We start from the raw sequence: 24,057 nt of genomic DNA, 5'->3' as shown, positions 1-24,057 counted from the left end.
TAATTAATCCCATCATGTGTGTGTAAATCCCATTTTCATTAGCTTTTAAATGATACGAATACTGTCCATATCTGTTTAGTAGGTTCAGGTCTTGGAACCGCACTCTTGCATTAAATATCCGGGTCCGTCCCAAAAAAAAAAAATACTTCGATTTTGGCCCTATGTTCCTTTGTTCTTTTCCGAAGAAGCCAGCCGATGACTTAAGACAGTCAAAAAAGCATTTTATGTATTGTAACCTTATTAGTCTTGCAATTTTCATCGATATCATAAATGGAAAATCTGTTATTGTAGCAAAAACTACTACATTCTTGCAGTTCAGAAACAGACGATAATCTAGAGTAGCAACAAAATTTTTTACTACGATAACGGACTTTTCCTGGAACAACTCTAGTTTAGTAAAAACTCTTCGATTTTTTTCGAAATTTTTTCCAGAGGTAGTTATTTTTACCCTGATCCCGGGAAACTAGTTTTTTCTTGGGGGACGGACCCGGGACCCCAGATTTTTTACCCGAAAGTCCGGGATCAAGACCCCGCCTGGACCCGGATCCACTTATCCGATATATGGGTATTGATTGAAAGCTTATGGAAGTACCTATCCAACAATAAACCCTTTTTATTAAAAACATCATTTTAATGAACTGGTTAGAATCGGGTTATGCGGATGGAAAGACCAATATCTGTGGACCCGAAAAAGGTATTAGCACAAATTGTAGCATTTTGGAAAGGTAAGAGTGTCAGCTATAATTTGGCATCAATTTTGTTGTCCCCCATAATGGACCCTCTTTTTACTTTTTGGGGGTTTCATAAAAATTCCGGGTCCAAAAAATCGATAATTTGACTATAACTTCTATCCCCTTAACTATCTTACCCCTTCATGTGACCACTTGTTGGATAGGTATTTTCATAGGCTTTCCAACGATATCTATATTGTCTATATCGGGTCCCAGGTCCGTCCCCCAAGAAAAAAATAGTTTCCCGGGATCAGGGTAAAAATACCTACCACTGGAAAAAATTGAAGAGTTTTTAATAAACTAGAGTTAAGCCCTTTTCCTTTATGAAATAAAAAAATGCAAAACTAGTAGATTATTGCTGTTTCTGAAACAGAGCAAATGTCATTACAATATCAAAAACATAAATGTAAAAGTACCATAAGATACTTGTGGGACGCCGTTGTTTCCAGGCATAGCGGTCGACTCCGATTTGTTAAACATAAAACTTACGTTGTTTAATACGAAAGATCTAAAAAGTGATTTTTAATAACAAAAGAAAATGCATTGTATTTGGTGTTATTTGAATGCCAATATCGCTACGGAAGAAATTGATAAGTATTAAACGCACAAAAGTGTTTGCTATTTAACGAATTGAAGCATCACGAAATTGTGCGAAAAACATCCAACGACCGACTATTTGTGCCAACAAGCAAGCTGACAATTTTAATCAATAAACAAGAAATATATCGCAACTAAAAACCTTTTTTACTGTAGCGCCAATAGGTTCAATAGCTCGTTGGAAAGCAGAAATTTCTAAAGCTAACATAATGTGTCAAAACTACTCACTCCGGAGATTTTGTGAAGAATGGCGTATTTGGATACGACCACTTCTTATCGTTACTTACGGTATATTTGCGATAATTGTTGTACCGCTGCTCATATTGAACTCACTGAAGGATGGATTTTCGCGTAAAGATCAACTTATTCTAATTGGTGGCTTATTTGTTTTATCTGCGGTGCCTGTTTCGATTTGGCATATCATCCAACATGTAATTCATTTTACTAAGCCCATTTTGCAAAAACATATTATACGAGTATTGTGGATGGTTCCAATATACGCTCTGAATGCGGTGAGTAATACACGCGTATTGCAAATTAATTTTTTTTCTAAAAATGAACAAATGATTTCCTTTGTATAATTGCAGTGGATCGGTTTATTTTTCCCAAAGCATTCCATATATGTGGATTCATTGCGTGAATGCTACGAGGCTTACGTTATTTATAATTTCATGGTATATCTCCTGAATTATTTGAATTTGGGAATGGATCTTGAAGCCACAATGGAGTACAAACCCCAAGTTCATCATTTTTTTCCCATGTGCTGCATGCGTCCCTGGGCTATGGGACGAGAATTCATTCATAACTGCAAGCACGGGATACTGCAGTATACAGTTGTGAGGCCTATAACTACTTTTATTTCGGTGTAAGTTAAAAACACAAATTGCAAATATTGGTACTTGTTCCTCTTGACATTTTTTGATACAAATTTTATTTTTAATTGCAGTGTTAAACGTATTTACTATCTTCTTCTGTCCTCTTATTACAAACATTTTAAATAGGCTTCCATAGGTCCTTAACTTGATACCTTATATGAATATAAAACTTGATAAATTTTGCATGTTAAAAATGCATTGAAGAATTAGAAAATTCTTTTTTTCACAGGATTTTAAATTAGCTTTTTGTATGTTGGGACTAAGATTATTATTTAGGACTTTTTTTGTTTTAAATGAAGTTAAATAGCTGAAATTGTTGTGAACAAGAAAACGATGCCGATTATACGATGCCAAGATCACCAGATCATAAAGCTTTCAAATGATATCCATTTTGTACATTTCGATTTTGTAAAACCAGATTAAACTCGGATTTTGTACCCGAACTTTCGGGTCGAATAACCGGGCATTTCCCCCACGAAAAAATTACTTTGTTGTATTCAGGTTAAAAATACCTTCATGTGATAAAAATGTCAGTTCAATCCGAGCCCCAAATCTCAAGTTGCTCCCAAGTTTCTAATTAAGAAAAACTCAAATAACAAAAAAACAAAGTTAAAAGCGAAATCATAAATTTATTGAAACTTTAACAAGTAGTGGATTATAAACTAAAAATATAGCATTAGATTCAGTTGAACTAATTCGCTGTTTGGAGTTATTTTTTAAAACCAAAGCATATTAGTAAGACTTCAAGATAGAATAAACATTAGGTGAACTTACTCTTTTATATTAATTTTAGAAAATATTAGGTATGATGCATGGCATTATGGAAATTTCCACCACAGTGCAAAGAACGGTTAAAACCATGCTATACACGAAAATATTTATGTAATTTAATTTATAAAAGGAAGAACAAATTATTGTGTTTGGCCGAATAAAGTAAACAAAACCTTAAAAAAGTATCGGAATTCAATATTTCCATTTTAAACCGTAAATGTCAAAAAATCGATTGGAAAATGCAGTGTAAGTCTTGAATATATCACAAAGGGAAAAGTGTCGTTATCTGGGGCTACTGGGGTTGGTATCATTGTGGGTTTCAGGTACCATACTAGAAACAATGCCGTTGAGAACCCGGCTAAAACTTCAGAATGTTGGAGGTACCGTTGTATGGAGACTAGAAGATCTATCTAGAAAATTGAAACACAAAGAAATGAAGGATTGTTTAACGGTGATAATATAACCGTCTTTAAGACATTTGTTGTCAGTGTTTTTTATGAGTTAAAATAGTGTATTCCATATACAATTGCGAATATATTCTTATTTTTCTTTATCCGATGTTCGTTACGCAAATTTAAATTTGCTTAAGTGGATGACATCTGTGTAGTGATAATGTTGTAAGTGGTCTATGTTGCCAATGTATTTTTGTTTGTGTTTATTATGTATGTGTCCGACCAGATCAAGTCTTACGAAAATAATGTGCTCGCCAAGTGCATTATGAGCGACAAAATTACCAGGGACTTCACCGTGTTATAAGTAAGCAAAGTTATTACTGAAAGACTGCCAGATTGGAGGAAAGTTTTCTTTTTCTTAATAGTAATATGAATGGCTTCTAAGTTTGATGGAACTTTATATATTAATTATTTCTCATCATTATCAAAAAACCCATATGTTCTCTAGGAGTAATTTTTTGACGCATCAGTGGAAAATTTATTCCAGTTTCTATATTGCATTTAAAGTTCATTGAAATGTACATAAAGAAGTTTAGTTGGTATATTGTCCTTTTTATGCAAAGATTGTGACGTGTTACTAAAACTTCCTGGAAACATAATTTAGTCAATAGTCGAGTCATGACCTCAAGATATTTTTCCTCTAACGTGATAGTCTTGATTCGATATTGGTGTAGCCTGATAAGCATAAAGACTCATGCACCCCTGATAAACTGATTTTATAAACTTCAACTTATCACAGTATGGATATCCTTTGGAAGAGTAATGTAAATTATATTATGTAATACTTGATACTTAGGAAAGGGTATTATACCGAATATAAAGGATGCAAAATGTTGTTTGTAAGGGGGGTACAAAACCTCTTCGCGTACAATTTACAATTTTCGGAGTAGGGCCCATCTTGGTCTTGACCACATTAATCAATTGATTTAGCTAAAAAATTGTATAAGACTATTCTGGGGTAGAGGACCATCTTACAGTTAATTGTCCACATCAGTTAAAAGCCCACTTTCCTAACCAATGTATGGTCAGAAAAGAAAATTTATATTCTATAGAATTTGTAACCCTCAGGTGAATTTTGGTTAGGAACGTAGATTTGGGATGCACGTCTATATGAACTAAACTCCAAAATGTCAAACTGAGACTCATTCCGACTGAAATTGTGGCAGAAACATGAGAAAAATACAAATATTCGAAAGTAACACAGGACCGAACATTTGTTTAATCGTCATTTAACTCACAATTTAAATGAGAATAATATTAATTCCCATCTTACGGTAATGAGCAATTATCATTGACTATTCTGAAATAATTCTCACCAAATTATGAGGTGGATAAAACTGAATACCACGCAGCATGGTATTCAAAACGTTAAAAATACAAATTCCAAACTACAGCTCATTTGAATTAAATTTATAAAATTAAAGCCCATGGCTGAAAAATAAGATCAGGCTATTCAAAATATCTAATAATTTTTGCCATTTATTCATGTCTACTTAGAAATTGCATGGAGTCATTACTTATTATAAAAATTGTGATATATAGTCAGATCTGTGATTTATTGTTTAAAAAAAAATATGCATTAAAGACTAAAAGTACGGGCCTGCAACGCGGACGGGGCCAGCTAATTTTGAATAGTCTTGTATTCTTTTTGGCATTCTGTAATAAATTTAAGGCATGTTTTCAATCAAAGGTGATTTTTATTTTGGATAGATGTTATGCCAATGAGCTTTTTTATGTACCTCCAAAAAAATTATTGACATATCGGGATGTGCGTTTCGAATCGTTGTCCTCAGTCGGTTATTGATGCGAATCATGATAAAAAATAATGCGGTTAGCTTTATCAATACAACTTGTGGTACAATGAACTGGAATGAATGAAAAATTATTTAAATAAGCCTGTTTTGTAAAAAACAAAACCCCTGAATGGGATAGTACCAGAAAATATGTAAAAATCAATTTATTTTTGCAAAAAAATTTTGAATATTTCTGAGACTTTAATGTTAATAAGTGCATAATGGAAAAAGAATCCAGGTGCATACATCACTACCTGTATTCTTCGAATTGCACGACTTTCAACTATTTTCCTGATTGTGGCAAGTGTTTAACAGCCAGTTCGTTGTTATGCTTTTAAGCTTTGGATAACATGTCTTAAATAACTTTGATAAATACATTTTCGCAAAGCGTTGTGGGGTACCATTGTAGCACCGACGTAGCATTGACGTACGAGACCCTCCCCCCAAATGCTATTTTTGAACAGTATTTTTAAAAATCAAATGTTTTGTCTCTGGGAAGGCATTTTTTGGTACGTACCCATGGTGAAAATTGTGAAAACCAAGTGCCTTGTAGCAAAAATTTATTAATGGGAATTCAATTTTATCAATTGGAATACTTTTTTAGAATATCATTATTATCTATTAGCCTGATAACTCTACATTACAGTCAGAAGTCGCTGCTAGTACCAATAACTGACCTATTTAAACAACTGAGTTCCACCTTACCTTTGAATCCGATTAATAGCCATAATTTCGGTTCAAAATCCAAAAACATATCTATTGGGAACTTCCGTTGAATGTGGCTTAAATCTTCAAAATACCGAATACCTTGAGGTACAGTCATATGGGGACTATACGGAAAGTAAAATACCGAACATAAAACAATTTTCTTAGAAAATGTGCCTTAAATCGACAAAATAGTGCATATCGGGAGGTACCGTTGTATGCACCCCGGTATAATAAGCCAAGAATAAGTACTTGTACTAAAATGCATCCACTTTTGGCAACGCCTCCTAATTTTGGTCACCTTTTATATAAACTCGCGATAAAGCGCGTCGGCATCATATCAACTCACCCGACTTAGAATTCATCCACAATTGCTTGTGAATAATAGGATGTATCACTTTCTTTTATTTCTAACATTTTTTTTGCAATTAACTGATTTCTATCTCTTTCTAGAATTTGTGAGCTATGCGGAGTGTATGGAGAGGGTACCTTTGCTGGAAACGTTGCTTTTCCGTACATAGTAGTCATTAACAACATTTCCCAGTTCGTTGCAATGTATTGTCTAGTTCTATTTTATAGAGCAAACAAGGTAAAACTATCTTTTAAACTAGCCTTTAAATCGAATTAATTAAAAATCTTAATATATTTGTAGGAGGATTTGAAACCCATGAAACCAATTCCAAAGTTTTTGTGCATAAAAGCTGTTGTGTTCTTTTCGTTTTTGTGAGTCTTAAATAAATAGTTTCGACCTGCGTGTTTGTTCTTTTTTTAATTGTTATTGTATTTTTAGCCAAGGTGTAATGCTCAACGTTTTAGTGTACTATGGCTTCATTAAAGATATCTTTGGTTCCACTGATTTGGGGGATGATGCAAATTTAGCCTCAATGTTACAAGTACTTTGAAATTCAATAATAACGGAACTGTAACACAACTCTTTTTTCTCTCCATTGTAGAATTTTCTTATCTGTATTGAGATGTTCATAGCAGCTGTGGCTCATATTTATAGTTTCCCTCATCACCCATTCCACATTAATTCACCTCAATACTGGAATAATCCAAATCATAATTGGTGCCGAGCCTTTTTATCTATGATCGACATTTCTGATATACAAGAAGATGTTACTGAGCATTTGGGGGTTGTCAGTAGCTCTATAAGCCGGCGTTTTCAAGGACGAAATAGTTATCAGCCATTGTCACGAGGACCAAGGAGATCAAGTAGTGAGTCTGAGTACCTAATAAATAAACGTTTGGATGGAGATGCAGCCGGAACTAGTCAATTGTTGACTACAGTGACTGATTCAGATGACAACACAGGTAATATTAGAAATAAATATCAAACCAACTATGCTAAACCGCTTGCCAAAGCCAATCGCTATGGAGCTACAGATAGTCTTGTGTTACCCGTTTACGAAGCTGCAATAACGAATGATTATCCATCTCAATCCCAATTAGCAGGTAACCATCCCACCACATCCAAAGCTTCCATAACAACGACCCAAAATCAATCTACTGCGACACACTCAAACTTTGGAGGCATCAGCATACAAAAACGCGAAGTAACTGCTAGAGACTTTCCTGCCCATTACGGGGCGCCTGTGGCTGGGGGTACAAGCTTTTTGCAAGCCCGCAATGTTTCCACAACACATGCTCCCAGTCCTATACCAGAGTCAGGCGATGACTTTTCATCTTTTATCGGTTCATCGAGATGACGTTTTGATAGCAGCAGCCAAAACTGTAATCCATCCGCTAGCGAATCGATCTCTATTGGACTTTCTAGTAGTCTTAAGCTATCGACGGGTGGTAGTAATAGTAACGACAGCAACAACTCATCTGATTGGCTTAGCTCACCTGGTGGTGCTGATCAAAAAAAAATTGCTGATTTTGGGCCAATACCCACCCAACAATAGCAAACATAGTTTGTACCCTTAATAGAACATCTTTACATCACTTAGAAACTAAATACAATAATACAACGACAATGACAAACACGAAATGAAACCGCCGTTTTGGCAACAACACGCACCTGTGCCCGACAAAAAAGTTGGATTTTCTTTACAATCAGTAAAACTTTGTAACAGTGCTTTTTACGATAGTTTCTGGAATTAAACTCTTTAATTTTTTATATTCTTTAATTGGGGAATCTCAAATTTTCTTATTTAATCACACTTTTAATGTAAAGTATTGAACGAGATTAAAAAAAACTTCGGATGATACATTATTAAAAAATTGTCGGAAAATAAGACAAAACGCACTGCTACAAAGCACGATTGATTTCGTTTAAGTTTATTTTTTATTTATTTTTGATTAAAAGTGAAATTATTGAAATAGAGATATACCATTTTTATTTTTTGTTAAATGTTGCTTTTTTATATTAATGAAACTTTTATGTTATAAGAGGAGTCTATACGAATATGTTCAATGAATAGATACATCTTAATATATATACTAATGTTTATAAAAAATGATTTTAAATACTAAAGTGTCCTTTCCTGTAATTAGTTTACCGGCGGATTCCTGGAATTTTATCAGTAAAATTCAAGCAAGGAAGCTAATATATTAATGTGTTTTATAGACTTTAGAGTTTGTGTTCACAGGTATAATGCAAAAATTGAAAATACACCGCCAACGAGTTGTCAAAGAAATACTTCCACTTCCCTTGTGGAAAGTAAATTTGTAAATAACTTACTTCATTCCAGTTAGAAACGTTCGGATTATTCAACAGATTTCTTTTTAAAATATAGATATTATATATGTAAGACAAACTGCTATAAGCAATTCAATTCCAATCAGAATTTAAAAATGGTCCAGATATTGTGTAGTTTTTACTAAATGTACACATAAATAATTTTTTTGTATTTAAAAAAGTTATTTTTATAACATTTGTCCGTATTATTATCTTTACCTCAATGGAATGTTTCCGAAAATATTGATTAGTTTTTGTTTTAATTTTAAAAATAATACTTTATTTTTCTTTCGTTTTTGTCCTTAATTATTTTATTTCACTAAACGAGCACAATTTAATTAAGTACATTTTTTTTCTTGGTCATATTTTGTAAAAAGACTGACGAAGCACATTCAAAACAACATAACAAAAATATACAACCAAATAACTAAATAAATCAAAACATTAACGGGATGCTATATTAGATATGCTCGAATAATAAATTAAGCAAAATAGTGCTGTTCAAATAATACGAAGTCATTTCTCTATGAAACAACTATTGAAGGCACGATATTTTCGGAATTCTTCCAATGATCCAACCAGATTTGATGACAAATTTGTACTCAATTGTTGTAGTTCTGTCGTCCACCCAATTCTAAAAGAAAACGATCCGGATGATCCATCCAATCTGCTGCGGTGAGTTTAACAGTGCGTTGTCGTTCGGCTTCTTTAATTTGCCATTTCTTGATATCTAATTGTACTTCACGTGATGTTTTATCTCCACAACCCCATACCTAGAACATAAAATTATTTTTAAATCTATCATTACAGAAATTTGTTTTTGTTATGGAAGCTTTTTTGGTGATAACTAATCGCATATACATATATAGTACATACGAAAACAAACACATGATATTAATTATACAAAATTAGTTTCTTTATCATTGTCATCATATTTGATTAATGACAGATTTTAGATAATGTATAAATATATGTATTTAAAGTATGTAATCTAATAATTGTTATATTAATACGAATAAAGCATCAAACAATTGCTATAGCTTTGATCATAAACTTGATAAATATTTTCTTGTCTCTCAGAGAATTTCCCTTTCTAAATCAGAAGCATTTTAAAAACGATCATGTTTATATTTCTTTTACAATAAATATTCTACAAGAAAAGCATAAGTAGAGGCGATAGTGTGTTATTTCAAATTTTTTAATATTTTGCTATCGTTATTTAATTACGCGCGAAAATGTGCAGGCAAGAATCTTTTGTACTTATGATCATCAAATAATTTTGCTGGGAATAAATGAGTTTTGTATCAGGCATGTCACAAGAATGAATTCGGTACGAAAGTGATTTTATTTTCGTATTTAGCTTCTTCAGAAAATGTAAATTGCAACATTTTTTCGATTTGAAACCATTTTTGTTTTTACAAGTGATATTGTATTTTTATGGAAACTTACGACTTTATATACTCTCAAAATACTTTTAAGCAATAAAAATGTTGTCCGGATGACAAATACACAATTATATTTACTTTTTTAATCCTTTTATTAAAATAATTAGCAAATTTTAATTGTTTTTCAATTGTTAACAAAGTGTTGCCAAATCACATTTTTCTTCAAACAAAAATTATTCATCTGTGAAAACCAAACGATGTGGTATTACGAATAATAAGCTGAAGCAAAGAGAAAAAACAAAACAGGCACAGGAATTCGGCACTAGAAATTGTTGTTTTTTAGTTTTTATGAAGAGCCACCAGGACCTAGCGAAGGGCCAACAAGTTGGTCCCAGCTTACCAAAAATCAAAATTCCTCGGCACCACACACCAAAGATTCAAATGGGTGGAAAAAGACATTGTCAGACTGCACATACGTTAAAAAATTGTGTCACAATAAAAAGGAAAATGCAAAAACTGGTGGTGGTCCTTTCAACAAATATGTGCTCAGTGAAATTGAGGAACAAATTTCAATGTTGCTTTTGGCACAAAAAACTCTTTTAAACAGAATATTTACACATCTATATGTTTCTAATCATGTGTTTTGTTTTGATCCCTCATTAATTCGTTCTTTCATTCCTCTAATCTTACCAGTTTGTATATAATGTTGCCATATTTAAACTGAATTCGTAGTTCACCAAATCGTACGAAATCTGAAGAAGCTAAAACAAAAATGAACGATTTTGAATTATGAAATTCAAACCATTTCGATACGATTTTGTGACATGCCTGTATATATTGCTTTCGTCGCGAAATGTGTCCTTCTGAGATCACATTTTCAATTTAAGACGCCATTTATTTTTTTACCAATGTGCATTATAAATTTAGCGATCTTTTTTCTATACCAGCATACAAAATCTGCCTTTTGTATGCGGTTCTAAGTGAAGTAGTAATTTTACTGGTTCCGTTATTGCGTTCAAGAGAAGTCATTAAACGTCTATTATTTTCATCGCATTTGCATGTATAAAAATGAAGTAGCGAAAATTCATCCTTTGTTAAAAATTCCCAATAGTATATATCTTTGGGAGCACAATAAGTCTTAAAAAAATACTTACCTCAATTGAAAGTAAAACGGCAGCAATTCCTTTGCAATCGACGTTTTCAAAATGTTCGTCTACCGCTATTATTGGCTTTCTAGGATCTGCACCGGCTCGTAAACCTTTCGGATATCCTCTAATAGATGTATTTAGGTAGAGAATGTTAGGTTTCTTTTCCAATATCACAAATCTATCGGAAAATGTTAAAGTTTAGCTTTTTTAAGTTTTTTTTTTTTTTTTTTTCATGACATACTTACTTCGGCCATAGTTGTAAAACACAACAACCGTCACCACCTGTATAAAGGTGTGTCTCCTTCCATTCATTTGGCGAGGCGATCAAATATGTTTGATCATCTTTTGTGTGAATTAATATCAATGTTGGTCCTCGATAACCAAGGACGTGATGTAGAAACCTATTAGCACCCAAACCATGTTCATTTGAATCGTACAATAACGTCCAATGGGAAGGCATCATAGACAATTTTTCTATAAATATTTGTGCTGCCGAGGCCTTATTGGCACTTGGTGATGTTACTTTTTGTGGCTTAGAGTATAATGGCGGCAATCCACCAGCTAATAACCAGGCTTGCGATAATGGCATTAGGGAGGAAGAGGCGTCAACGGAATCTCCGGACTGAACATTTTGACTTTTATCGGAAAATGGATTACGTTGTTCCAAAACTGGTGTCTGTAGTTCTATACCGCATGACTGTCCATCCTGTTCAAGGCCACGATATGCGGTTGAAAGAGTGTGAACACAATACTTATATACCAAAAGTACTAAACGTATTAAATTCTGTTCAAACCAGCGACAAACAAAGCCAACGCTTAAAGTATCGTGACTGAAAAAAATTGATTTCGTCACAGAACTGAAGGTTCGATTAATCTGAAAAGGGAAAAAAGTATGTATAATTTTTAATTAAGAAAAACTAACAGATTATTTGAAACTCTCATCAAAGATTAATTCGAAAAACTAATGGATTATTTGAAATTTTGAAAAGTATTGTTTTTTACTATATTTTTTATTTTTTACAATCACCCCAGAAGGACAAAAAAGGTGGATATACTAGAATCTGTGACAAATTCTATGTTCATGACATTTATTGCCAAATTTTCTGTGAACAGGTAGAGTTGTAAGTGGGAGCTAATAATTGAAATTCATTGATGTATGATTTAATTTTTATTTCTTATGTATCAAGGTAATGCACTGAAACCACTTTGTTTTCTTATTCAATGTAAAAAGTTTTGTTCACTGATCCATTACAATACAAATACTGCACGCATTCAATAAAATTCAGAAACAGCAGTCCTTCAAAGTGTATGCGTTACATTTTCAAATAGTTGAAAAATACGAAACAAAACTGTAATTTAGGCAGCTAATTACACTTATTTCACGGTATAATCACCCTTATTTCGACTTGCTACAGACGTCCACACTAATTTGGTTTATTTATTTTTTAGCTCCTTAACTAATTTATTAAATTGGTTTGAACTTATTTTTATTTTGGAACTTTTCCATTTTATTTTATTTTGTAAAAAAAAACCTAAAAAATACAAGTGAACATTAAAAACTCTTACAAAAAATCTTTTTGTTCTTCTACAATAATTTTAAAATGCAGACACCTTCTTCTCTTTTTAATCTTTTTATGTTTCCTAGATCGGTAAGAAACCCGCAAATGCCTTAACCACGCTTGACTCCTCCGTTAAAAAAATCTTTTGTATATAATTGCTCTCTCACGAATTTAATTTCCCTAAAATGCTATAAGCGTAAATTCTATGCTCATTTTAATCAAAATATTGTTTAGACTTTTAATGGTTTTTCTTGTGGTAGAAATTTTGTTTTTGTATTGCCTTTGCATATCAGATTAATCTAATGATTCTATTCCTTGTTATTTTTGCTCATCTCTTTTTGGTAATTTTTTAAATGTCAAATTTGTATAAAGATATTTAAGAATAAGAATGTTATATTTAATTTTAGAGTAGTCATGCATAGATGTTTTAGGACCCGTCCATAGCCCTATGGGTCAGGTAACTCTTTATATTGAAAATAAATAAAAAATCAAAGCCAATACAAGTCTACGTCGTCGTCACATTTCCTTAATACCGAAAAGCTTCACAAATGATAATATTGAGACTTAAGGTTTGTTTCAGAACTGCAAGAATGTAAAAGTTTTTGCTTCGATAACCGATTTTCACTTTAGAATATCGAAAAAATTGCAAAATTAGTGGACTCTTACAGGCTCTGAAACATTAGAATACCGATTCGCCAACAAACGCCGTTGACAAATAGAATAAGGGTGAATATTACGTTACGCTCATGGAACAATGAAATCAAGGTAATGCACTGAAACCAATCGATTTTATTTTTATACCCTACACCACATAGTGGGAAGGGCATTATGACTTTGTGCATTTGCCTGTACTTTGTGGATCTTCATAGAATCACTTTCTGAGTCAATTTATGCATGTCAGTCCGTCCGTCCATATATTCTTGTGAACAAAATGCAGGTCGCATTTATTATCCGATTAAATTCTCCAAACAATATCTGTTTGGCCCAAGGACGAAACCTATTGTAACGGATTTCGGGTTAATTGTGCACCAAATGACTAATATATTTTCTAATGACCTGAATTTTGGTACATCCCACCGAATTCAGTCTAGAAGAAAGTACATAAAATTTGGAGAAAATCGGTTCCGATATAGATATAGCTCCCATATATATTATTCATCCGATTTGGGGTTTTAAGTACCTCTCATTCGTAAAATGCACTCTACAAGAACGATATTTGGCACCGGACATCAGATACCGCTCGAAAATGCCTCTGTCAAATTTTTTCGAGATCGATTTAGATTAGGATATAGTTCCTATATATATCTTAGTCCGATATCAGGTTTATTGTGCACTAAATGGCTAATATCAACCCAAATGGACTGAATTTTGGCAATGACGACTGTATTCATCCTAGAAACCAGTACTTCAAATTTGGCGTAAATCAGTTTAGATATAGCTATAGCTCCCATATAATTCATCCAATTTTGTTTTTAAGTCCCTCACATTCGTAATATGCATTCGACAATAATGATATTTGGTACCAGATATTTTATAGTGCTCGGAAATACCTCTGCCAAATTTTATCAAGATTGGATCAGATTTGGGTATAGATCCCATATCTTAATTGCGCACCAAATGGCCAATATCTGTCAAAAATTCCTAAATTGTGGTACATCCGACCGAATTCAGTGTAGAAGCAAGTACATCAAATTTGGATAATATCGGTTCAGATATACCTTTATCACCCATATATATGTTTCATCCGCTTCGGTGTATTTGGTACCAGATATCTTATAGAGCTCAGAAATACTTCTGCCAAATTTTATCGAGAACGGCTAAGATTTGGATACAGCTCCTATATATATCCTTAATGCGATTTTAGGTTTAAATTGCAAATAATCACTAACATCAGCCCAAATAGAGTGAATTTCGGGACGTACATTTCCATTTTGTGGAACTCGGCTCAGCTATATACTTTTTTAATATAATCCTTCTGGAAGTGATATCATGCACTATATAGCAATGTTATTTGGTATAAAAGATAAAATGCCTTCGTCAAATGCAATTCAGAATTGGATATGCCCCCTATATGTATATTAGTCCCCTCTGATTTGTTTTGATCGTAATTTTGACGTTGTAATTCATACAGATAGGCCTCTTTGCTTACCAAAATTGCAAACTTGCCAAATTTTTCATTGTACCATGGTTACGCTTATGCTAAAAAAATATTATTTATTTACAAAATATTTTATTATTTGTAAGTATACTTTACAAAATATTGAAATGAGGCGCGGGTAACTAAGATCTTATGCGATCCTTTTATGAATAGATTTCTTAATGAGTATATTCTAGCTACATATACGAATAATATGGATCGAACGAACATTATGAATATTTAGTGCCAAACGAATTCAGAGTACAAACTCTTAAGTGGAACAAATAAGTATTTTTTCGATGCCTAAATTGATTGCAGAGTATTGACATTCTACTAGAACATGTTCAATTATAATAAGCTCGCCACAAATAGTGTCGAGTGTTAATTAGGCATTTACCAAGCCTGAGTCGGGTTAGGAAATGCAATAGGATCTAGATAATCAGGATTGCAGCTAATCCTTGGAATTGTTAAATAAACTCGTCTAAGAAAAGTGGACGAAGATTACAACATTATATGGTGAAATGAAAACAGACAATTTCTGCTATATGAGCGATAACCAATGCTTCTTTTGTCTTATCAGCGAAATCATTTCCTTTACTACCTGAATGTAATGGTATCCATAAAACTACAATCACACAGTGGATCTTCACCATATCAGTGCCGATTCCTGCTTTGTTTTCTTGAAGGGCCTTGCGACACTCAAATTATTGATACAAATTAGGGTGTTTATATATTGTTTGGCGTGGACTATGGCGGTTTTTACAGCACTCAGCTCCGCTGTGAATATACCCGTATTGCTTGGCAATCTTGTTTTGCAAATCGTTAAGAAACTGTTTGTTGTCAATTTCTTAATTCCTTCGAATGTCGGGCTTAATGCAGCAATTTTTCAAGCAAGAGTTGTTCATAGCACTTTTTACTGGTGTGGACTTTTAAGTCTAAAGATAAAGTACTCTCAATCGAATAGAGTTTATACATCAATATATGATGGCCAGACTATTAGAGAACAGTTCCTAAATATGTAGAAAATCATTGTAATTTCCCTCTATATAAAGTGCTTCTTGAGGTGTGGAACGAAGAAGCCCTGTGGCAGTTCTAAGACTATTGTTAAAATTGCAAATATGTTATCAGCGTATACTCCTACAAAATCGATTCCTGATACGTTTTCAAGAGTTCTGCATATAGAATTTATGTACGTATTGTAAAGTACAACTGAGATATGCGAACCCCTGAGGTACATCGTTATCCAAAGTAAAAGAATTTCAAAAATAGCTATCTACTCTTACTACATACATTAATGCAATGACTTGACCTTGTACTCTCCAAATTATGGAGTTCTGTGAGTATACTGGTGTATACAAGAAAGTCAAAAGCCACGCAATGTACACTCCAGCTTGTGACACAATGTATGTACACCGTGATGTGGAAGGAAGGCATGTTGGATTGTGAAGAAATGTAGTAAACGCCTTGCCAAAAGTATTTCAAAAATCTTTGAAAGAACGGGGAGTAATAAGGTGGGTTTATGTCCCTGCAAAGAATTTGGATTTTTCCTTGACAGGGCAAAGAATTGCGATCTTCCAGTCATGTGGGAAGACGTCATCGTGTATTAACCTATAATACAAGTTACATATCCCTTTCTTTATTAAAGTTGGAGCATTCCGTTTCATTGAAAACTTATGTTTAACCAAAGAAGGAGGGGAACTCTTCAGAGTTTGGAAAACATCATTAAGTTTACGAAGCTCGACTTTTTCTGTAAGAAGCATGTTGTTTGTGTTTAACATTGGGATTACTAATAGAGAAAGTATGATTTAATGGGTAAGCAAATGCAAGGGTCAAAGATTCATCAGAGCTTATGGAGCTTCAAAAAGAGGTGAACGCGTTGTGGTTGGTGAGATTTTAATAAAATATGCTAGAAAATTGATCCAATTTTGGATTTCTTAAGGTGTTTACCTTATTCCATAAACAACGAACATGCATATTTAAGTCAAGAGAGTTAAAGAAATTTGTTCCATATCAATCTTTCGGCTTTCTTACATTCACATAAGGCACAAATTCTTCTGTAATATAGAAATGATCTACGTCCGGTAGGGCTGATGTTTTCCAGGACCGAGTAGGGGCCAAGTCAAAGGTGCACATTGTTACATCTATAATTGTAAAGGTATTGCGAGTGCTTAAAATAGTAGGGGAACCGTCGTTGAGGATGGCAAAACCATGAGTATCACCAAACTCTTCCCATATGAAACCTCCATTAGAGGACTCAGATGAGCCCCAGAGGGTGTTCTGTTCGACACATAGGTGGTATGTTAATAGAATTAACTATATCTGGAGTTGCAGCTAAGGCATATTCTTTATAGACATTTATTATGTGAAGAGGAGACCCATATAATAATAGAAATAATAGAATTTCAAATAAAATGCTTTCGTTGGCAACAATTAATATTATTTTTTGACAAAAATAGATATTCCAGACTTGGAAAAGTTATAGTTTTTGTTGTGATTATAAACTTTGTAACTTGGAAGAAATAATAGATGCATATTTTGGTCCGTGAGAGACCCAGTAAAACTATAATGCTTGGTTTGTGCACTGCATTAATTATATCTAAAGCAAATTTATGGCAAATAAAACCTCGTATGTTCCTTTGCAGAATTGTGATGTTCGTATTCAGATCCATAGAACAAAATAAAATAAAAAAATTAATGAAAAAATTATAATAACTGATTTGTTTGTTGAATTGGGCGGTAATGACTTTTGAATATTCTCCACGCATCGCGGTTCATTTTTATTTACTGATTTGAGTGTCAGGAAGAAAGAGCAAAGAGTTTACTTTAAGTTATTTTGTGTAGCTTTGATCGCCTACATTAGGCATAGTTACTGAAACGACATGGAATAAATCAAATTTACGGAGACATTTTTTCCACTAATAGTTCGCAAAACTTTCCGTAACTCAACTGTCTAAATTACACAAATGAAGGTGGGAATACATAAAGCGCTTATTTGGTTGGCTTAAGTCATCATCTGGATTCTTCGTAGAGGGACAAAGGTGTTTTAGGTTGACTTAGTTCGATTTTGGTCCTAGGCTCCTTTGTTCATTTCCGAAGAAGCCAGCCAATGACTTAAGCGAGCCGAATATGTGCTTTATGTATTCCTATCTTAAGTCTACTCAACCTTTGTGCCATAGCACAATAACAAGGTCTTTTTGCAAATTAAAAAATAAAAATACACAATAATGCATTTTGATATTAAATTTGGAAGTCAGCAGGATTAAGGGGAGAGCATGGCGCAATAACAAGGTATTCATGCAAATTTAAAAAAAAAACAAGATGAAATGTCAAAATTTTTTGCCAGCTGATGACCGAATATCCAATAACAATAATGTAAAATTTCAAGTTTTCAAAATTTTATTGTCAAAACCGTCTTCTTGTCTGACCATATATAGGCGTAAGAGTTTTTCATGCAGATGGGTTGATTTCAGATTGCAGGTTCTTATTTTGCAGGCCATCCGTAATAACCAACTTGTATGTCCTAGATTTTCAACCTCAATTGGTGAGATGTCTTTTGTTGTGAGGGTTTTGATATTGTGGAATCAACTTCCATTGGCTTTACGAAATTTTTCCAATACCAGTTCTCTCTTTAGGGTCAATGATGTTGAACATCTATGCTATGATTGTAGTTTTTGCGTCTGCTAATTATGGCCTTACCGTTTTGTTTTATGGTTTTCTTTTATTCTTTATTTTGTTGTGCTATGAGCCCTTGAGTCATCTTCTTTATTTCAAATTTTAGAGTGTTTGAATTACTTGTACCAAAAAATTCGGTTATATTTTCAAGCCGTTGTACAACACTTGTTGTAAAGTTTATAAGAGTATCGTATGACTTACGTTAAGGAATAAGGTAAATTCCAATTTAAGTCGACTTCAAGTGACTACCGTCGTTTTTTTTTTTTTTTTTTTCATTTCGATTCACATTTCGATTGTACATTAATTTGTACAATTTGATATATGCGTTAATTTCCTTTTCCGGTAACATGTACTCACCCCAAAGTTGTCATAAAGTAAATACAAATTTTCTCTCTTTTAAGGTAAACAAGATATGGTTAAAAAACTGTTGAAAAATGTGGCTAAAATCATCAAATTACTAAATATTTGGAGGTACCGTATATAGACAATATTCTGGCACAAGATTTAAAAAACCATTACTTATTTTAAAGAGGGAGCTATACAAAAACGTGGACTGGCGTGGTACATTTATGAACTTGAACGTGATTAAAAAGACGGGCATAGCTAAATCTATTTAGAATCTTACGTTGATCAAGAAATGGTGTGTACGAAAATGCAATATTTTGTACAAAATGTTGTTCGACAACCCAAGAGTCCAGTATATGAGTAAAAAGAACAATTTTGACAGTTGTGTTACTGAGAGTTTGCAAAAACCATAGACAAATGAACATGTAGACAACGAAAAGTTAGCTTGCCTTATTATACAGGTGGCTCTCAGCATGTTTTGCCTATTCAACATGCTAATTAACGCAGTCGACCTAATCGACTTCGAAAACACATTTTATCGTTTTTCAAGAATTTCACTTGATTATTTCTGAAGTTTTCGATATCATCACGTACTTTTCATATTTATTTTTATTATGGAACAATTTTCAACTGACTTCAATATTTTCACTTATACGCCTGAAACGATATAGGCGACATCTGGTAATCCGACTTTTTCGAAGATAAACGGTGAGAGCATTTCTTCGTCAATATTTTCATTTGTCTATGCAAACATTAATGGACAAATTCACTCATGTAATTCACACTCAAATTCAGTAACACCACCCGTTTGAAAAACCGCGGTTTTGTTGCCGATGCAAAAATGTTTACAAATTTCCGGCAGTAAGCTTTACAAAGTGATTTTCACTAGAAAAGTTATCGTCTACAGCTATTAGGTACCCCAATATTTTGAGACTGAATAAGGAGAGTAATCATAACAGCAAATGTTTATAGATTTCAGGCAATATTTTACATACCTTAATTATTTTTCATATAACAAGCAATTAACACAGAGACCGCTGTTTTCATGCTATATTTTACTGAATGTTGTTCGATATCTTTTCGTAATACTTGGACATGAGGGAGAAACTTTTCATAGTACAGTTTTTTTCCAAAAAAGTTATGGTAAATAATTTACTTTAAATAAATGTTATAGTAAATAATGTACAAAAAATCTAATTTTTAAAAGTCTGATTATGCAGGAAAATTCTTGGAGCAAGTTGAGTTTAGGGGCTATGCTCGGATCATTTTGAAATTTTTACCGCAGGTAGGTATTTGTAACCTGATTACGGCAATGTAATTTTTTTGTGGGGGAAATACCCGGTTACCCGGTTATTCGACCCAAAAGTTCGAATATAACATCCGGTTTGTATCCGGTTCTACGTAACCGATATCTATAAAATGGGTATCATTTGAAAGCTTATGAAAATATCTATCCAACAAGTGGTCATATGACGGGGTTGCTGGAACCGGTTTCGGAGAAATTTAGGAAAATTTGCATTTTTGTATGAGTACTTTTTGAAAAACCTATAAAAACTCGAAAACGGACCCATTATAGGGTCTTAAAATCTATACACTATATTATAGCTAACACTATTGCCTTTCCAAAATGGTGTCATATGTGTTGATATCTTTTGTGGTTCCGTGGATATAAGAGATAGAATTCATTAAATTATATTTTTCTCCAGTCTAGATGCATTTGACTTTGACCTTTATAGCTTTTTTAAGCAACCGGCCTTCGGCCGGGGCTTAAGATTTTCTCCTCTGGGGTATGTCCAACACCGGCTACGCGATCCATAGTTTTTCTAAAAATTGTACATTTTGTAAGTAGCCGGCCTTCGGCCGGGGCTTAAGATTTTCTCCTCTAGGGTATGTCCAACACCGGCTACGCGATCCATAGTTTTTCTAAAAATTGTAATTTTTGTAAGTAGCCGGCCTTCGGCCGGGGCTTAAGATTTTCTCCTCTAGGGTATGTCCAACACCAGCTACGCGATCCATAGTTTTTCTAAAAATTGTAATTTTTGTAAGTAGGCGGCCTTCGGCCGGGGCTTAAGATTTTCTCCTCTGGGGTATGTCCAACACCGGCTACGCGATCAATAGTTTCCTAAAAACTGTAGTTTTCGAAAGTAGCCGGCCTTCGGCCGGGGCTTAAGATTTTCTCCTCTGGGGTATGTCCAACACCGGCTACGCGATCCATAGTTTTTCTAAAAATTGTAATTTTTGTAAGTAGCCGGCCTTCGGCCGGGGCTTAAGATTTTCTCCTCTGGGATATGTCCAACACCGACTACGCGATCCATAATATTCTAACAACACCAAATTAAAAACAAAGCAGATTAACAAGAACGTTAAACCCGACACAAAACTTGGGTTCACTCAAACTGCTTTCATAAGTAACGACTTTAAAAGTCAATATCTTCGGAACTACAAAAGATATCAACACATATGACACCATTTTGGAAAGGCAATAGTGTTAGCTATAATATTGTGTATAGATTTTAAGACCCTATAATGGGTCCATTTTCGAGTTTTTATGGGTTTTTCAAAAATTACTCATACAAAAATGCACATTTTCCTAAATTTCTCCGAAACAGGTTCCAATTACCCCGTCATATGACCACTTGTTGGATAGATATTTTCATAAGCTTTCAAATGATACCCATATTATTGATATCGGTTACGTAGAACCGGATATAAACCGGATGTTGTATCCGAACTTTTGGGTCGAATAACCGGGTAACCGGGTATTTCCCCCACAAAAAAATTATATTGCCGTAATCAGGTTACAAATACCTACCTGCGGTAAAAATTTCAGGTCAATCCAAGCATAGCCCCTAAACTCAACTTATGCCAAATTCTTATTGTTAAAATTCAAACAACTTACCGAAGGACATAGTAAGGAATTACCGGAGTGCTGCATAGCGATTGTGTAACATATATGGAGCAATCGAGTAACTCCTTCTCGGTCTACGAAGTCGGGATTTTCTGCTTGTGCATACATTCTTATGTAGCATTCCAATATCTTTGCATCGTCCATTATTCCTAAGAATCGCTCACACTGTTGGCGGAAGGCTACAGTGCCCAAGTAACTAGTTGTTGCTCTAGACGTCACATGCATAAATTTGAATAGACGTTGCCCAAGATCTGTATACTGCGGAAAAACCTGCGACTGTTCAAAGAATAACGTCATTGTTGGTTAAACAAGGAGTATTAAATTATTTTTAATCAATTTTTTTGTATTCAATGATGTCGCAACCTACCACAAACACTTCCGATGTGATTCCATGTACACCTTGTTTTAAAGATTTTTCTTTAAGAATTTCGGATAGCTTTTCAATGGGAACCAATTGTGTAAAATATTTCTCGGTTACATCTGCTCCAGAAGCTGAACGGCTCATTGTATTTTCGACCTTGAGAGCAGCATTAACAGCTAAAGAATGCCCACTTTTCTTGTTATTGTTAGCTCCACCTTCGGGCACTTCACCACCATCATTACTGTTTGACGTTGAGTTTCCCATTTTGAGCAGATAATTATTTTGAAGTTTTTCTTCGTAAAAAATGTCCAACAAATTAAGCGCTCTTATTTGTATAACTAATTAGCAATAACAAAGGTAACAAATGCGCAATAATTATTTAAAATGATTGCACAGAAAAAAATGTTAGAAAAACTTCGTTGAATTGGCTTATCAAAACTGATTCAATACATGTATGTACGTAAAAGTACATAATTTAGTACGTTTTAAGCAAAAAAGTTGGGTACATCGTTAAGAGTGACGTAAACCACAGAAGGGATGTAAATATATGGCAGAATAATACAGGTATATGCCTCAACGCTTGAGAACATTGATGTGTGAAAATGTTTAAAACATTTTGCAAATATAAGTAGATTGTTATATGTTTTCTTATACGACGCAAATCAAAGGTTGTTATAATATCGATTTTTCAACATTTTTTGCAAAATTTCAATAGTTTTTCATTCAACATTTTCAATTCCGAAATAGGGTTGACAGTTCATTATCCTAGCAGCTGTATTCTTCTACCATGATGCCAATAGGTCCGTTTCACGCTGTTTCAACATCTCTTTGACTTTAAACTATTTCCATAATTGTTCTCTTCCGGAACCTTCAAAAATAAAATAATATTTGTTGTTGTTGTATATTGTTGACCTGTTATATTTATTTTACTTATTTTGTTAATTGCTTGGCTTAAGGTCATTAAAAAAAAACTATGTTTTTATTTTTGAATTTTTCCTTTTTTATTCATCCAATATTTCGATTTCCTCCGGAAATCACCTTCAGGGATCTGTTTTACAAAAAACACAAATTACAAACTGATTTTAACAATATATAACACAATAAATAACATACATTTTTAAAGTAAAAAGCTCGTCTATTGAGTTTAAATGTCACTATCGAACTAAGTTTTCTTTCGTCGGTGTTTATGAACTAGGCTTCTGTAAATGTATTATAAAACCGATACAGACCATTGTGCTCACATTTACAGAAGCCTAGTTCATAAACACCGACGAAAGAAAACTTAGTTCGATAGTAACATTTAAACTCAATAGACGAGCTTTTTACTTTAAAAATGTATGTTATTTATTGTGTTATATATTGTTAAAATCAGTTTGTAATTTGTGTTTTTTGTAAAACAGATCCCTGAAGATGATTTCCGGAGGAAATCGAAATATTGGATGAATAAAAAAGGAAAAATTCAAAAATAAAAACATTTTTTTTTTAATGACCTTAAGCCAAGCAATTAACAAAATAAGTAAAATAAAATAATATTATAATAAACGATTTTGACTTGGCGACATCCATGGAGAAATTATACATGGAAACATGTGATATACAATTGTTTCATAATATTTCATTGACAACATCCAACTTTCAAAATTAAAATTTCCTCCTTTGAAATGCACATACACACAACTTGTGATCTCTGAAAAAAATGAAATCGTTTATATTTTGCGATTCCTGGCACATATAAGGTTTGTCTGGTTACTTTTCCAGCAGGAATTGTCCAGCAACTTCTTTCTGAGAGAGTAAGGTAGTTTTATTCTCTTTTGCGAGGAAAATTCGAAAAGTAAACAGACGGTATTTCTGCAGAAGCTTGCAACTAATCAGCTGATTTGTCAAAACAAACCAATTTGTCCCCTATTATAAGAATTAAGACAAAGGAAGCAACAC

The 24,057-nt window shown here is 33.4% G+C and overlaps 2 protein-coding genes across 4 annotated transcripts; one reads left to right on the top strand and one right to left on the bottom strand.

Moving 5' to 3' along the window:
* Positions 1 to 1,173: 1,173 nt before the first annotated feature.
* Positions 1,174 to 9,265, top strand: LOC101898235 (transmembrane protein 184C). 3 transcript variants are annotated; one of them, XM_020036131.2, is made up of 7 exons: positions 1,174 to 1,419; positions 1,485 to 1,840; positions 1,916 to 2,193; positions 6,378 to 6,513; positions 6,577 to 6,647; positions 6,715 to 6,817; positions 6,878 to 9,265. In XM_020036131.2, exons 2-7 carry the CDS (start codon positions 1,538 to 1,540, stop codon positions 7,631 to 7,633), a joined length of 1,647 nt encoding a protein of 548 aa, XP_019891690.2. In that variant the 5' UTR covers positions 1,174 to 1,419; positions 1,485 to 1,537; the 3' UTR covers positions 7,634 to 9,265. The 3 variants fall into 3 exon arrangements, with proteins under 3 accessions (XP_019891690.2, XP_005175394.2, XP_019891691.2); XM_005175337.4 differs by having other exon boundaries at positions 1,175 to 1,840; positions 6,878 to 7,238; positions 7,380 to 9,265; XM_020036132.2 differs by having other exon boundaries at positions 1,176 to 1,840; positions 6,878 to 7,238; positions 7,377 to 9,265.
* On the bottom strand, positions 7,658 to 22,585 carry LOC131800571 (uncharacterized). Its single transcript, XM_059128286.1, has 5 exons — positions 22,129 to 22,585; positions 21,753 to 22,037; positions 11,386 to 12,014; positions 11,147 to 11,318; positions 7,658 to 9,380 (listed from the first exon to the last, which is right to left on the bottom strand). Exons 1-5 carry the CDS (start codon positions 22,384 to 22,386, stop codon positions 9,210 to 9,212), a joined length of 1,515 nt encoding a protein of 504 aa, XP_058984269.1. The 5' UTR covers positions 22,387 to 22,585; the 3' UTR covers positions 7,658 to 9,209.
* Between the last annotated feature and the right edge of the window lie 1,472 nt (positions 22,586 to 24,057).

This window comes from Musca domestica, unplaced genomic scaffold (genome assembly GCF_030504385.1).
Source record: "Musca domestica strain aabys unplaced genomic scaffold, Musca_domestica.polishedcontigs.V.1.1 5, whole genome shotgun sequence".
Taxonomy (NCBI): domain Eukaryota; kingdom Metazoa; phylum Arthropoda; class Insecta; order Diptera; family Muscidae; genus Musca; species Musca domestica.
The sequence above is the reverse complement of the archived record's forward strand: the minus strand, read 5'-3'. Positions and strand labels throughout refer to the sequence as shown.

What these genes read in the sequence shown, in the direction of transcription:
- LOC101898235 (XM_020036131.2), top strand. Translation starts at nt 1,538, where the DNA reads ATGTGTCAAAACTACTCACTCCGGAGATTTTGTGAAGAATGGCGTATT. An exon ending in GTTGTGTTCTTTTCGTTTTT is followed by an intron (nt 6,648 to 6,714) that starts GTGAGTCTTAAA and finishes TTGTATTTTTAG; the next exon opens with CCAAGGTGTAATGCTCAACG. An exon ending in ATTTAGCCTCAATGTTACAA is followed by an intron (nt 6,818 to 6,877) that starts GTACTTTGAAAT and finishes TCTCCATTGTAG; the next exon opens with AATTTTCTTATCTGTATTGA.
- LOC131800571 (XM_059128286.1), bottom strand. Translation starts at nt 22,386, where the DNA reads ATGGGAAACTCAACGTCAAACAGTAATGATGGTGGTGAAGTGCCCGAA. An exon ending in ATTCCTTACTATGTCCTTCG is followed by an intron (nt 12,015 to 21,752) that starts GTAAGTTGTTTG and finishes TTCCCTTTTCAG; the next exon opens with ATTAATCGAACCTTCAGTTC. An exon ending in CCGTTTTACTTTCAATTGAG is followed by an intron (nt 9,381 to 11,146) that starts GTAAGTATTTTT and finishes TTTATGTTCTAG; the next exon opens with GTATGGGGTTGTGGAGATAA.